The 16494-nt window shown below is 41.7% G+C and overlaps 2 protein-coding genes across 2 annotated transcripts in view; both read left to right on the top strand.

The window, feature by feature from the left end:
• ZNF704 (zinc finger protein 704) overlaps positions 1-16494 on the top strand; it is a 375130-nt gene that overhangs the window by 346185 nt on the left and 12451 nt on the right. Inside the window, exons 5-7 of the mRNA XM_007944653.2 lie at positions 4593-4693; positions 12414-12681; positions 14788-14892. Coding sequence (XP_007942844.1) covers positions 4593-4693; positions 12414-12681; positions 14788-14892 — 474 coding nt within the window. The remainder of the gene's footprint in view (positions 1-4592; positions 4694-12413; positions 12682-14787; positions 14893-16494) is intronic.
• LOC103200218 (prohibitin-like) lies at positions 6027-6871 on the top strand. The gene has a single exon (XM_007944651.2). The coding sequence runs from the start codon at positions 6092-6094 to the stop codon at positions 6869-6871; it is 780 nt and encodes a 259-aa protein (XP_007942842.1). The 5' UTR covers positions 6027-6091.

Below are 16494 nucleotides of genomic sequence, written 5' to 3'. Positions count from 1 at the left end.
ATGAGTCTTCTTTCAATCGTGATTCCATGTTCTGCTTCATAGAGTCCACCTTCTCAGATTATATGCTCAGCATACAAACTGAATAAGTACTATGCAAGGATACAGCCCTGACACACACCTTCCCTGATTGTAAACCATCCCCTTGTTCTGTTTGAATGACTGCTCTTGGTCTATGTACAGGGTCCTCATGAGCACAATTAAGTTTATGGATTTCCCATTCCTGGCAATGTTATCCATAATTTGTTACGATCCACACAGTCTAACACTTTTGCATAGTCAATAAAACAAAGGTAAACATCTTTCTGGTATTCTTCACTTTCAGCCAGGATCCATCTGACATCATCATTGATCTCCCTCATTCCACATTCTTTTCTGAATTCAGCTTGAATTTCTGGTAGTTCCCTGTTGATGTACTGCTACAAGCATTTTTTAATTATTTTCAGCATAATTTTACTTGCATGTGATATTTATGATATTGTTTGATCATTTCCACATTGTGTTGAATCACCTCTTTTTGGAACAGGCAAAAATAGGAATCTCATCCAGTTGGTTGGCCAGGTAGCTGTCTTCTGAATTTCTAAGCATAAATAAATGAGCACTTCCAGCATTACATCCATTTGTTGAAACGTTCAATGGGTATTCCATCAATTCCTGGAGCCTTGTTTTTCACCAGTTCCTTCAGTGCAGCTTCTATTTCTTCCTTCAGTACCATCAGTTCTTGTTCATATGCTATCTCCTAAAATGGTTGAACATCGACTAATTCTTTTTGATATGATGACTCTGTGTATTCCTTCTATCTTCTTTTGATGTTTCCTGCATCATTAAGTATTTTGCCCATGGAATCTCTCAATATTGCAACTCAAGGCTTGAAATTTTTCTTCATTTCTTTCAACTTGAGAAATGCCTAGCATGTTCTTCCCTTTTGATTTACTAACTCCAGGTCTTTGCACGTTTCATTATAATACTTGACTAATCAAATCAACTATATCTATGGAAAGAGATGATGGAGAAGCTCAATATCATCAGTCAGTACAAGGTCAGGGACCAACTATGGAATAGACCATCAATTGCTTGTATGCAAGTTTAAGCTGAAGCTTAAGTAAGTTAAAACAAGTCTACAAGAGCCAAAATACAACCTTGAGTATATCCCATGTGAATTTAGAGAATCATCTGAAGAACAGATTTGCCTCATTGAACACCAGTGACCAAAGTCCAGACAAGATGTGTGATGACATCAGGAACATCATGCATCAAGAAAGCAAAAGGTCATTAAAAAACAGGAAAGAAAGAGACCAAAATGGAAGTCAGAAGACACTCTGAAACTTGTTCTTGAATGTAGCTAAAGCAAATGAAGAAATGATAGAGTAAAAGAATCTGAACAGCACTTAATTCCCTTGTTGTTGTTGTTATGTGCTGTTGAGTCAGACCTGACTCATAGCAACACCTCCTTGCATTTCTGAGGTGGTATCACTATGGAATTAGATTACCCAACTTTCCTTCCGAGGAGTGGCTGGTGGGTTTGAACTGCTAGCCTTCTGGTTAGCAGTCAAATGCCTTAGGCACTATGCTACCAAAGCTCCTTTAATTCCCTTCAGAGTAAGATATTTTCTATAGTATAACTTTATCACTTGAAAAATGATCAGAAAGTACTCATAATGTGAGGAGTCATTAATTAATATTGATAGGTCATGGTATATGCTTTGAATAAAAACCCAAGCAGAGTTCCTTTTCATGGACCTTGAAGGGTAGAGGAGGCAGCATTACAACTGTCCTACTATGGTTCATCTTACTTTGCAGGTATTTAGATCAGTGGCCCAAGGAGATCAAAGAGCCTGAGCACTGTGAGCTGACTTAGAACAAACACAGACTCGTCAACACCATGTATGTTAAAGTCTCCTGTGGAATCAACTCTATGGCATACAACAACCACCACCACCACCACACTTGGCTTGTCAGCTGCCTTCACATCCCAATACCACTTCCAGCTTCCGTAGCTATAGCTCAGTACTGCATGTTGCAGGGGAGCATATCACCGAGCTGTTTGTGAGGTCCAGGAGTTGCAAGAAGCCATCCAGGACAGAGCCTCTTGGGCACAGCAGGCCTCTGGGTTCATGAAGCCCATATGAATATGAGCTCCTTCTGTTGTCACTAATCTGCTCTTAACAGACTGCAGCAACCTGCTACTGCACTTTGTCCTCTTCCTTGTCACATTGAAAGAGACTGTTTCCAACACACAGGACACTCTTCAGTTCTGGGAGCTTCCAATGCTGTTTCAATTCAGAAACCTCAGGAAGGTTTTCAGTGAAGGTGACTCTGTAGTACAGGTAACGGGATACTAATCCATCAGTAATAGCTGGATATGTCATCTTCTAAATGCATAAAATGATTGCTTCATGGAACCAGGCTTACGATGATGGGAATCACAACTACTCAATGGCAGAAATCCTACTAGACGCATAAACATAGCTACATAAATCCCATCAGTTCAGGAAAGTGTCACCACTCAGTTTATCGGTAGGGTAAGTTTACTGTTGTAATAACTCATTTCCAAATCTCAGCAGCTTAACACAGTTAAGATTTATTTATTCTTCGTGTCACAGTCCAATGCATATGGTGAGAAGAAGCAGGTCTCTGCTCCACACAGTCCTCTAGGGACTCAGGCTTCCTTGCAGGGCAGGGGTTCTTCACCTAGGGAAGTATAACTTTATCGTCACTAGATTTTTAACTGTTAATTTAGTATTTCCTTCAATTATAATTCAGAGCATCAAACCACAATAGTATTAGCACTCTGTTACAACTAAAAATAGATATTTTTGTATCATGTTACAGTTGTAACAGCTGTCATAAATTACGACAGCTTAATATTACTTTGCAATAACAGTAGTATTTAATGTTAATAAAAAGTACATATATTACTATGTCACAAAACATTTTTGATATTTTGATAACTGCATTTTTATGTATTTTTATGATCCTATGTGTTTTGTTTTGTAAATTAAAGAACATTTTTTCTGAGAAGGGATGCATAGATTTCACCAGACTGCAGAAAAGGTCCATGGCAAATAAAGGAACCCCTGAATGGTCCTGCCATCCTCTAAGGCCTTCAGGCTCCTCTGCTTCCAGTCAGCAGAGCACATTGCTGGGGAGGGGAGGAGGCAGCAGTATTTTAGGGGTGAAGCTTAGGAGGAGTGTGCAGCACTCTGTCTACATTCATGGGCCCTAATTCAGTCACATGGCGCCTCTTGACTGCACAGGATCTGGGAAATAAAGTCCAGTTATGTACTGAAGAGGAGAAGGAGTTTGGTGAATACATGTAGTATCTGTCACTGTGCCCAAGGAAACAACCAGCAGAGACGGCATCCCAATGACAAGGGCCTTCCCTGGAGAACACTCATTCCCATGTAAAATTTAACTCCAGGAAACGTAATCACCATCACACTATGATAGCCACCACTGACTGACTGCTTACTCCTGTCAGTATTCTGCTAAATGGTTCACTTCCATGATCTCATTCCCTCCTTATAATAACCTTATGACACAGGTACTATTATTATTCTTATTTCATAGATAAGGGACTGATCCCCCTAGAAAGAAATCTAAAATCAGTGCTCTTGATCACTGTGCTGAGCCGTTTTGGAAAGTAGTGAGACTTTTTTTGAAGAAGGCAGAATTGTGTACTGTGCATATGATTCCTGGATTCATATCCTAGCTTTGCCACTAACTGGTTCTTTGACTGCGCACGACTTAGTGAAGCTCTCTCTGCATTTCCAAATGGGGATTATCATAGTATCTAAAGGATTAAATGAGATAAACACTTAGGACAACATCTGGCACATAGTAAGTTCTCAATGAATGTTCGCCACTATTATTCAAGGCTGAATTACACTGTGGCCACCTCAGTAAATGTGAACTGAAACATTCCAGCAGAGCTCAGTTCTCATGAAAGATGTGGGAAAATGGCTGAGGTCACTAGGATGCCAGCTGGAAGATTTCCTAGAATGGTGGCTGAGTTACAGTAAAAAGGATACACAAAGCTGTTACTTTTCAAATTAATTTTATACATATAGATATTTATAAATTTTATATGTGTGTGTGTGTGTGTGTGTAGATAGACAGACTGCCCAATCTTCCTTCCAAGGTATGGCTGGTGGGTTTGAACTGCCAGCTTTCTGGTTAGCAGTCAGATGTCTTGGGCACTACACCACCAGAGCTCATCCATACACACACACACACACACATATATATATATAATTAATATATAATACTTATGGAGCTCTGGTGGCATAGTGGGTAAGGCATTTGGCTGTTAACCAGAAGGCCAGCAGTTCAAACCACCAGGTACTTTGTGGAAGAAAGATGAGGCAGTCTGCTTCCATAAAGATTTACAGCCTTGGAAACCCAATGTGTGTTACTACGAGTCAGAATCAACTCGATGGTAGTGAGTTGTATATATATGTATGTATGTATGTATGTATGTGTGTGTGTGTATATATATATATATATATATATATATATATATATATATATGTTTGGAGAACATAAATAAAGTGAGTTAGTTTTCATCTTAATACAACTCTCTGTCTCATTTGTAGAACTCCATGAAGGTGATGTTCAAATGCCTCTGGAAAAACTGTGGGAAAGTGCTGAGCACTGCGGCAGGCATCCAGAAACACATCCGGACCATTCATCTTGGGTAAGGCAGCCCCCACTTCCAAGCTCGCCTTTTGGTGTTGTGTCCATCACTTCTGTCTACGGCCACCTGCACCCAAAAATTACACATCACATTGTGCCTCAAAAGTTCTGAATACGGAAAAAGACAATAGAACTTGGTTTCCCTAATAAGTATTTAGAGATGACCCCTGTAGGTAACATAGGCCACTAAGGCACAGTAGAAAGAATTTAAAGTTGTAAAGTCTCACTAAATGACTTACTAAGTGATATCAGGCAAGTCACTGCTCTGAATCTCAGTTCTCTCAGAAACGATATTAATACACCCTGCAGGGTCATTTGTGAAGATCAAAGAAATAATGTGAGAGTAACTTGTGAATTATAATATGCTAGGATGTTGTGTTGTTGTTGTTGTTATGTGTTGAGTTGGATCCGACTCATAGTGACCCTTCCTTGGGTTTCCGAAGCAGTATCACTACGGAAGTAGATTACCCCATCTTCCTTCCGAGGAGTGGCTGATGGGTTTGAGCCGCCAGCCTTCTGGTTAGCAGTCAAGTGCCTTAGGCACTATGCTACCAGAGCTCCCAATATGGTAGGATAGGAGTTTTTAACCTGCGATCCATGGTTGAACTTCAAGGTATCCTTGAACCTCCTGAAATTATCTATAAAATTACATGTGCATTTTGTCCCAATGATGAATATTCCTGAGGGTCAAAGGCATGTATAACTTTAAAGGGTTAAAAATCACTGCATTAATCAGTGCTTCTGTTGCTATTCTTTATATGTCTGATAATCTAGCTGGATCTCTTTGTTGATTAAAAAGGCTCTCGATTTGTACGATCTGTACTTTTCCTTGTATTATGTAGCAGTTAATTCTTCAACCACAATAAGTACAATTGAGAACCTTTATAGAAATCCTTTCTTAGGAAAATAAAATGAAGCTTTGGGAGACACACCAGTGGGCAGTGGTGGTTCAGGAGTCTTGTCCTTTAGTCGCTGGGTCATTTGCCCTATGAACTGTAACTTAGAAGAGACCTTAAGAAGCTGTAAATCATAGCCAGTGTGCACAAAGCAAACACAAATGCATGGCCAAGCCCCCTAGATCGTTGAGCACAGAGAAGTCCTTTCAACAAGGTGCGTTTTAAGAAATAAAAGCAATACAGATATCCCCCGCTTTTCGAAAGTTCACTTTATGTCACTTGACTTTCACAAAAGATCTACATTAATGCCTTTTTCACTAACTGAAAGAAATCTGAAGATGATTTTCATTTATGAAAAAGGTGAAAAGCAAAACTGGCTTTCAGCATTTGTTTGACAGCAAACCATTTAAAAGGCAGCACAGGGGTGTGTGTCTGGGTAATTCATGTGGAGGTCAGAGTAAAAAGAGGTGAGAGTGGGCTCAAAGGCAAGACCCAGCAGAGGAATGGCTGCCAAGGAGTTTAAGTCCATCGACAAGTTCAGCCTGGCTTTAGCCATCACAGGAGGCATGGTGAACTCTGCCTTGTATAATGTGGATGCAGGACACAGAGCTGTCATCTTTGACTGGTTCCATGTAGTCCAGGACATTGTGGTAGGGGAAACGACTCACTTTCTCATCCCTTGGGTACAAAAACCAATTATCTTTGACTGCTGCTCTCGACCACGTAATGTGCCTGTAATCACCAGTAGCAAAGATTTACAGAATGTCAATATCACACTGCACATCCTCTTCCATCCAGTTGCTAGCCAGCTGCCATACATCTACACCAGCAACAGAGAGGATTACAATGAGCGTGTGTTGCCGTCCATCATGACAGAGATCCTCAGGTCAGTGGTGGCTCACTTTGATGCTGGAGAACTAATCACCCAGAGAGAGCTGGTCTCCAGACAGGTGAGCGATGACCTCACAGAGCAAGCAGCCACCTCTGGGCTCATTCTGGATGACACATCTGATCTTTGGGGAGAAGCCAAACAGGTGGCTCAGCAGGAAGCAGAGAGGGCCAGATTTGTGGTGGAAAAGGCTGATAAGGCAGCCATCATCTCTGTCAAGGGTGACTCCAAGGCAGCCAAGCTGACCGCCAACTTACTCGCCACCACAGGTGACAGCCTGATTGATCTGGGCAAGCTGGAAGCTACTGAGGATGTTGCATATTGGCTCTTTCACTCTTGGAACATCACCTACCTGCCGCATGGGCAGTCAGTGCTCCTCCACCTACCCCAGTGAGGCTGCCCTGCCCACACCTGCTAGGGCAAACTTGGCCACAGCCCTGTTGATTCCTGACACAACCTTTCTTCTGCCCCTTACCCCAGAAATCACTGTGAAATTTCATGATTGGCTTAAATAGTGAAGAAAATAAAAATCACTTTAGATCCCTAATTGCTCTACTAGATGAAGCACCTTCATTCTTTTCCTTAACCATCCACTTTGTTTCCACCCTCCTTAAACCCACTACCAAAAATTGCCAAGTACCTGCACAGACTGGCTTTGAGGCCCCTGTTTGGCATCTGCAGACACTACTTGAGCCGGAGCACTGGCAATTGGCAGAAGGCAGAGCATTGTATGTGATTGACCAGCAGCAAAGTTGTTGATTGAGTAAACTTGTAGCTTCAAGCTATTATTTAGAGAAGATTTGAGGAGGATGGCACACACAGCTGAACTGAGAAGGCAGGCCTGTGTTCCAGCGGTTGCTGCACAGACCACACCAGCTGAAGAGGTGCCGGGGAGGGTCAGAGAGGAAGTAGCCTGTCTCTTACCATAAGGTTGATTGTCTTTAACCGTGGGGCCTGCAGAAGCAGGTGTGTGCAGACAGGGCACGGATTGAAGGAACTGCCCCCATTGAGGTGGGTGGGCCTGATTTTCTTGCACCCAAGAGTCCTAAAGCTGGGATGGACTTGGGTAGGTGAGAGAGAAGGCCTGGACTGAGATGTGAGACCTGTGGAAGGCTTCCACTCCACCTCCTGCCTTGATCCCCCTCAAACACTCAATGGAATTCCAGCTTGAAGGATTGCATCCTGCTGGGGCCCAACGTACCTGCCAAAGACGTGTGTGTCCTGAGTTCCAGGCTCCCTCAGTCAAGACTGCCCTTCTAGAGGACTCTTTGCCTGCACTTTGATGGAAACAGACACGGAAAAAAACAAACATGTGCAAACCGTCAATAAATGACACCCAGACCTTCCAGCAAAAAAAAAAGGCAGCGCATACCCCACCAAGCTCCTTCCCCAGGAACTACACCCAGTATCTTAGTATCAAGCTGCCATAGCTTTGAACAGTCTGTGAACACTGTATTTAGTATTATTTTAGATTTTATGTGGTATTTGGTTTAATTTGATGGGGTCGGGGGGGGGGGGTCTGGGAGTGCTCAAATGTTTTTCCCACATAAATAAACAAACATGTGCAAACCGTCAATAAATGACACCCAGACCTTCCAGCAAAAAAAAAAGGCAGCGCATACCCCACCAAGCTCCTTCCCCAGGAACTACACCCAGTATCTTAGTATCAAGCTGCCACAGCTTTGAACAGTCTGTGAACACTGTATTTAGTATTATTTTAGATTTTATGTGGTATTTGGTTTAATTTGATGGGGTCGGGGGGGGGTGGTCTGGGAGTGCTCAAATGTTTTTCCCACATAAATAAATGGTCATTGCTTCTTCACTTTATGCCATTTTGGGTTACAAAAGGTTTCATAGGAATGCTTTACTTTTGGAAAGTGAAGGAAACCTGTAGTCACTTTGTCCAGCAAGAGATAAATTCAGGGAGTGCATCATCCACAAAAAGTGGTATAGGTAGAAAATAGAAATGGGTTCTAAGGTAACTTTGCTGGTCTTGTGGTCAGCTCCAACAATGACTGTGGGGAGAAGCAGGGACTAACTCCCTGCCTTAAGGCTGATGTTTGGGGGGACAGCCAGACCCTTCAGGTCAAAAAGTGCTATGCATGCTGTGAGTGTGGCCAAATACTCCTAGACTTCTGCTTCCTAGTCATAGGATCCATTCTCCAGGTTCTAAGAAAAGCCACACTGAAACTCTGCAGGGCAGAATGCCCACATTCTGTTCCTAAAGTCTCAGGGACAGGCCTGCCGTGTCTCTCCTCCATTCTCATCTCAGGACACCTCACAGTGTAAATAGCTCAGAGTTATTTAGGATTTAGAAACAACTTCCCAAAGCTTTAGCCATGAGGTAGGGTGTTTATTTTAAAGTCTGCCTGCCCAGAAAATTGAATCCTATTCAGCACCATGTGGAAGCACATGCCATATATGTTTTTACAGACTGTAAGTGAATACATGAATTTCCTTTGAATTCCCAGCATGTTTGCTCCATGATGGGTGAAATTCAGAATGCAGCCACTTTACTTGTTTCCCTTATTGTTCTTAGGTGCCATCGAGTCAGTTCCAACTCGTAGTGACCCTGTGTACAAAAGAAAGAAACACTGCCAATCCTGCCCCCTCTTCACAATTGTTGCGATGTTTGAGCCCATTGTTGTAGTCCCTGTGTTAATGCATCTTGTTGAGGATCTTCCTGTTTTCCTTTTTTCCACTGACCCTCTTCCAAGCATGATGTCCTTTCTCCAGGATGGGTCCCTCCTGATAACATGACAAAAGTATGTGAGATGAAGTCTCTCTCTTTTTTTTTTTCTCACCTTGAAAACTCCATTTTCATTTGGATTAAAAAGCTTAGATAAACAAACATATGACACATAACATGTTGTAGGACTAGTTACCACTCAGACCTTTTTTGATACAGAAATTAGAATAAACCAAGTTTTAATCAAGTCTGAAAATGTTCAAGCTGAAAAGTCAACGCCAATTTGGAGATTTTATACAAATAAATGCTGTTGTTGTTGTTATGTGCCGTGGAGTTTGGACCCGACTCATAGCGACCTCTCCTTGGGTTTCCAAGGCAGTATCGCTACGGAAGTGTATTGCCCCATTTTCCTTCCAAGGAGTGGCTAGTGAGTTTGAACCACAAGCCTTCTGGTTAGCAGTCAAGTGCCTTAGGCACTTCGCTACCTGCTATCCCCCTCAATTCTTCCTCATAGGAAGTGAAGGGTAGGTTAAGGAAAAAAGAAAAATAAAGAAGTCCTTTTAAATCAGGTGGCTGACAAACATACCATTTAAACCTAAAGATTTTTCCCCACATAAACAAAAGACTTCTCCACATGAACGTACATTTTGGAAACATTTCATTGCCATTCTCCCTTCGAAGACGCATTCTAGCTGTCCTTCTTCCAAGATGAATTTTTTTGTTCTTATGGTAGTCCATAGTATATTAAATATTCTTTGCTAGCACCATAATTAAAAGGCATCAATTCTTCTTTAGTCTTCCTTATTCACTGTCCAGCTTTCACATGTACATAAGGCTACTGAAACACCATGGCTTGGGTCAGGTGCACTTTAGTCTTCAAGGTGACATCTTTGCTTTTTAACACTTAAAGAGGTCTTTTACAGCAGATTGACCCAGTGTGTTCCCTAGTATCTTCTTCTTACTGATGTGCTTTTAAAACTTGCCGTGGAGCATATTAATTCATAGCCCTGGTAGCCATTCACAGGCACGGGTCTCCAAGTTAAGCAGGACTCCAAGACAGATCTGCAGACATGCACCCCAGAACCTGAGCTCTTGCATGGACTGGGAGAGAATAGCCTTTGCATTAATCCATGGGCTGGTTTAAAAGCCTATATGACAATGGAACATTTTTAATGGATGTTGGCTGTGTGTGAGGTTGGCTGGGGAACATATCAAAGCCCAAAGAAAATAGTTCTTGCACCTGATTTAGCTGCAGCATATACCATGCCAGTATAAAAAGTACTGTTTGTCTCTCCCACCATTCTTATACAACAGGGGCCAATCCTGGTTTATCCCCAACTAGGACACATAAGACGCATAATTTCCCCCAGGGCTGTGTGTCTATTAGTAGCACTCGGCAGCCAGTTGCAACTCGGCCTGCCTTTTACTGGAAAGGAAGTGGGGACAGGAATAGAACATTCTTCGTCCCACTCTCTGGGGTCTTTAATGGTATGCCTGTCAGAAAGCCAAGCCAGCCAGACCTGATCCGGGACAAAGACACCTCCCCAGATGCCTCCTCCTGAGAGCTCAGGGGAAACGGAGCTAGGCATAGAAAAGTCACTGATTTGACCAAACAGAAAAGGCGTAGTGAAAGGGGATTTATATTGTAGGATCTATGTAGGGATCATAAGTGGGAAAAGAACATTTTTATTTTTTCTGACACAGTGTTCTGCAGCTGCTGGATGGATCTGTGATAGTCAGGGGACACCCCCTGCAAGGAACTGTACAGGGGCTTCTGCTCAGCCATCCCCTCCAGCCGGGTTACTTCATATGCAGCAAAGAATTCAACATGTTTTAAGTCACTTTTATTCAAAAATTTCTGTGGATTTTTTAGTTCCATATTCCAGATTGAAAAGCACTGTATCTATCCCATCTCAAGCAGAAGAACTTTGAAAGCACCAGAGCAGCTTTACAGGACAATAAAATCTTACAGAACTGAGGGTTTCTAATATAGACTTGTTTTTATTTTAAATGATATGATGCTTGCTATGCATCAGGTATCCTTATAAATGTTACTTCACTGAATCCTCATAATAAGCAACTATAATCATCCCCATTCTATAAATGAAGAAACTGAGGCACAGGAACTACATGTAAGTTGCTAAAATCACACACACAGTTAGAAAGTGACTGAGTCAAGATTTGAATGCAGGAAGTCTGACTTCAGATACTATGCACTTTACCACTGGGTTACAATGACCTCATCTTCATTTGTTTGTTCATTCAACAATGCAAGCAGTACCAACTCTATGTCAAATACCCCGGTACGCATGAAGCACAGCACAAAGGTGAACAAGACATAGTCCTAGGGAATCACAGTCTTAGTGAAGTAATAAAGAGGTGAGAAATAATTACAGAAATGTGGCAGGTAGTTAAGTGAAGGGAACACAGGACCTAACTCTTAGGTCCTAACTAGACAGTAGCCAAGGTGATCCTTTTTATGAAGTAAATTAGGTCACTCAAGACCCTCCAGTGGCTTCTACCACATTCAGAATAAAATGACATTATTATCATGGTCTCAAAGCCTTACACGATCTTGCCTCTGCGCCCACGCCTTCTCCCCTGACTCTTTCCCTCATGCCATGAGCTCCAGCCTCTGACCTCTCTGCCCTTTGTGTTAAGCACCAGGCCCACCCATCTCGGGGCTTTGTGCTGCTCCTCCCTGGTGCTTTCTTCCCGTAGGTTTCTGGCCAGCCCTCTCCCTCTCTTCACTCAGGTCTCTGCTCAAGCCTCACCTCCCCAGTGAACTGCCTCTGATAACACACCCCGTCCCCATCGTTAACTTTGCTTATGGATACTTTAGCACTGCTTATTTTTTCACTGTGGGACTTACCACCATACGACCTGATGTGTTGAATGTCTGTTTTACAGAGAACCATAAAAGGTTTCTTGTCCATCTCCCTCACAAACTAAGTTCTGTCAAGGGAGAGACTATACATGTATTTTCACTGTTAAATTAAGAGACACTAGAACAGTCCCTGGACATAGTAGATTCTCAGTCAGTTGTTGACTGAATGAATGAGTGAATTGCTCTAAAATATCAAGGAAGGTTTCCCTGGATGTTGGCAGTTGAGTTGATGGTTGCAGGATGAGTTGGCCAGCAGATGGGAGAAGGGAAAGCGGTCCGGACAGAACAGAATTTGTAGACATTTTGAGGGAAGAAGACAGATAGGCTTAGTATGTTGCTTTGCTCTCTCTTCTGTATTAGGCGTGTTGGGGACTCTGACTACAGTGATGGAGAAGAAGACTTCTACTACACAGAGATCAAGCTCAACACCGAGTCAGTGGCAGATGGCCTGGGCAGCCCTGCCCCAGTGTCTCCCTCCCAGTCCTTGGCCTCGCCTCCTACTTTCCCCATCCCTGAGTCAAGCCGAACGGAAACTCCTTGTGCCAAAACTGAGACTAAACTGATGACGCCCTTGAGCCGCTCTGCTCCCACCACCCTCTACCTCGTGCACACCGACCATGCTTACCAGGTGACTTGCAAGGGACTCCGAGTAATCACCTTCACCCCTGACCAAAAGCAGTCATATCTGACTTGTGTGAATAGAGGGTAATTTGGTGGGAAATCAGCCTGGTCACTGCCACCAGCCAGTAGCTGAGTCCAGTTTTTCTTTTTCTCCACTTATTCCAAGATTTCACACAGACTCCTCAGTGCTGACCGAAGGTCTGATCCTTTAGAGGTTGCTTTGAGGATGGAAATTCTTCTATTGTAAAGCCCTCAGAATGGTGCCTGGCACATTTTATAAGTGTCTGTTCGATAAAAAGTAAGTTAAAATGGGAGCACTGGAAAACTTGGACACAATGACAGAGTCATCCTGCACCCTAAATCAGGGGGACTTGCATTCTAAATGGAATTCGAGTGGTAGATTTTGAAGTATGTTATCAGGCATCAGTATTACCTGTGAATACGTTGTTTTGTAGTGACTCATATGACAGCGAAGAACTGCCTTATAGGGTTTCCTAGGATATATAGTCTTTACAGAAGCAGGTCTTTTTTCCCACAGAGCAACTGCTGGGTTCAATCCACAGACCTTCCAGTTAGCAGCAAGCAAATGTTAGAAATGTAAGTTCTCAGGCCCCCAGACCTTCTAGATCCCTGCCTCAGTGGCAGGTCCCACACTTTGTTGTAACAGGCCCTCCAGAAGATTCAGCAGCGTTCAAATCTGAGAACTGCTGACAAGAGATTAGAGAGGAACCCTGCATATGTAGGGTATGGTTAAAGCTCTTTTTTCCTAGCAATTATTAACTCTTTTAAATGGTAATTTGTTTTAATAAACTTTCAAACACATTGTATTGTAATTTTAAGAAAACATTTTACCCATAATTCACAACCACCTTATGCACTCTTCTAAAGTCTCCTGTAAAATTGAAGCATCATAATTATCTTAGTCATGCCTTGGTGGTTGGGTATCTAGTCTATTTTTTAGTCTATTCTAATAGAGTATTTTCAATATCATTAACTCTACCATGAACAACTATGTGCCTCTAGCTTTTTTTTTTTTTTCCTTTAAATTCTCACAAGAGTAGTTACTGAGTCAGAAGATAGAAGAACTTTTTATGGCTCTTGCTATGAATTACCGAAATACTTTCCAGTGGTGCCAATTATAAAACCCTGTCATTAGCAAATGTATTTTGTAGTTAGAAAAACTAAACTTGTAGAGGAAGAAGTCAGCTACCGATTTAGCTGACTTAAACTTAAGAACAACGGAATTAAATTAGTTGGTTGATAAATTTTATTCCTGACTCTTAAATGACTTCCTAGAATTGGAATTGCTAATATGCAGAATGCTAAGAATTATATGTATGTTGCCAAATTACCCTAATTCACCACCCACCACCCACTGTATTAAAGCTTTTATTTCCCAGTTTGAGAGTAAGAGATCACTTCTCACAGGTGTCCTAAAATAGGTTTATATAATAATAAAAATTATTTTCAGAAATCTACAGTTGAAAACATTCTCCTTTTATACCTTAGGTAGACTGCTTCAGCATGTAAAAAGTTGATTTCTAGCTAATTTTGACCCAGTTTACCCTCATGTTAAGTAATTAATTCCCTGGGTGGCACAAATGGTTTGCTCTCAAGCTATTAACCAAAAGGTTGGAGGTTCAAGTCTACCCAGAGATGCTGTGTCTTCTTCAATAAAATCACAACCATTGAAATCCCTATGGAGTGTAGTTCTACTCTGACATACATGGGATCAGTGTGAGTCAGAGTTGACTTAATAGCAACAGGTAACTAGGTAAGTAGGTTAGTTATTAAGATAGCTGAGACTGTGTCTGAGGCCCTACTTTGGTAATGAGAGTCCATAGGTGGTACAGGTGATTAACTCTCTTGGCTGCTAACTGAAAGATTGGAGCTTCAAGTCCACATATCTCAGAAGAAAAGGCCTGGCAGTCTACTTCTGAATAAACAGCCATTGATATCCCTATGGAAGACAGTTCTACCCCGACACACACAGACACCATGAGTTGGGCTCAACTTGATGGAAACTAATGTTGGTGACTTCGGTAATGGCAGCTTAAAACTCTGAGGAAAAAGTCTTCTTTCATAACAATGTCCTCTGTTTTCTGTTCAACAGGCCACACCTCCAGTGACCATTCCAGGATCAGCAAAGTTCACCCCTAATGGCAGCAGCTTCAGCATTTCCTGGCAGTCTCCTCCAGTTACTTTCACAGGCATTCCAGTGAGTAGGGAAGCAAAACCACTAGAATGCGTGTCAAAGCCAAACATAAATTTAGAGAATTGTAGAAATCTGTGAGAAAAAGAACAAAGTTGGAAAGCCAGAAGTAATATATTTCTTAAGTGACATTTGTAAACTCAACAGCAAGGTCCAGACCCACTGCTGTATGAAAAGGTGTTTAAAGGACTGGTATTTTAAAAAACTAGAGTAGAGTTTCAGCTGCTGATAAACAACTTCTTGGAAAAATATCTAAACTTTCTTTGTATGTTTGTGGTATATTTATATATTACCAAAATGCTTAGAAGCTGAAGTCAGACTCCATACATAAAAGATGGTGTTATCATTATAAATAACTATGCAAAATTCATGGCTTTGAAATTTTTGAAGGTTCAAAAAAAAATAAATAAACTGAACTTTTTTTCTTTTAAAGCCTGAGTGATCCATTCTGATGGATAATTTGAAAATAAGTGAGTACTGAAATACACAAATTTAACTAGTATATAAGAAGAATATGATTTGACATATTAAATGATTGCTCTGATAAATCACCATGCATTTCCTTAATTTCTAACCATTCATTTAAATATATATTGGGTCTTTTATAGCTTATCACAGCATACCCATAGTGATGCCCACAGTGGTGGACAACTCATGATAAGGTACAGAAAGTGGCTTAGGAAAACAGATATTAACCCTACTTCCTCCTTTCCACTCCTTCAAAAGCTTCTTATTATTGTCAGCCACTGGCAGCTCCCAAAAGGTTTCCAGCGAAGACTAAGGCCTCCTATAGAGCTGATAAAAATGAAAGTGGCTGAATCAGTTATGCTGTGTTCTGTCAATGAATATTTATTAAATTCCACAGAGGAATAGCCAACAATAAAAAGCAGCCTGCTGGTAGCAATTTGGGAAACGGTGGCTTCCAGAAGATATTCCTGGAATTTTATTTTCAAACATTCCTGTGTCTCTGGAGTAATTAGGAAAGTCGTCTGTTTCATTGAGTAGTGATAAATACTGGTCGTTCTGAACAAGCAAGGATGCAATGGCTGACTGGCCTTATTAGTTTAGTAGATGAGAAGAAAACAGATTAGGCATGCTTCTGGCAAAAATGCTGCTCTACTGTTCAGGTGTCAAAGGTTAACAATCTGTCCATTGGAGGCTTTTTTTGAGGGGGAAGGATAGATATACAAAGACCCAGTGTTACTTATGAGACAACCTTTCTGGATTAAACTAGAATAGCAGCCAATACAGAATTATAGTTGTTGTTGTTGTTGTTGTTATATGCCATTGAGTAGGACCCAACTCATAGCGACCCCTCCTTGGGTTTCTGAGGCAGTATCACTACATAAGTAGATAACCCAACTTTCCTTCCGAGGGGTGGCTGGTGGGTTTGAACTGCAGCCTTCTGGTTAGCAGTTAAGTGCCTTAGGCACTAAGCTACCAGAGCTCCGAGTATGTTATTTATTGTTATTGTTGTTACGTGCTGTGGAGTCGGGCCCGACTCATAGTGATCCCTCCTTGGGTTTCTGAGGCAGTATCACTATGGAAGTAGATTGCCCCATCTTCCTTCCAAGGAGTGGCTGGTGGGTTTGAACCTCCAGCCTTCTG

This window comes from Orycteropus afer, unplaced genomic scaffold (assembly GCF_000298275.1).
Source record: "Orycteropus afer afer isolate SDZICR_OR568_19922 unplaced genomic scaffold, OryAfe1.0 scaffold00129, whole genome shotgun sequence".
Taxonomy (NCBI): domain Eukaryota; kingdom Metazoa; phylum Chordata; class Mammalia; order Tubulidentata; family Orycteropodidae; genus Orycteropus; species Orycteropus afer.
The sequence above is the reverse complement of the archived record's forward strand: the minus strand, read 5'-3'. Positions and strand labels throughout refer to the sequence as shown.

Coding starts and splice junctions, on each gene's coding strand:
- LOC103200218 (XM_007944651.2), top strand. CDS start 6,092: ATGGCTGCCAAGGAGTTTAAGTCCATCGACAAGTTCAGCCTGGCTTTA.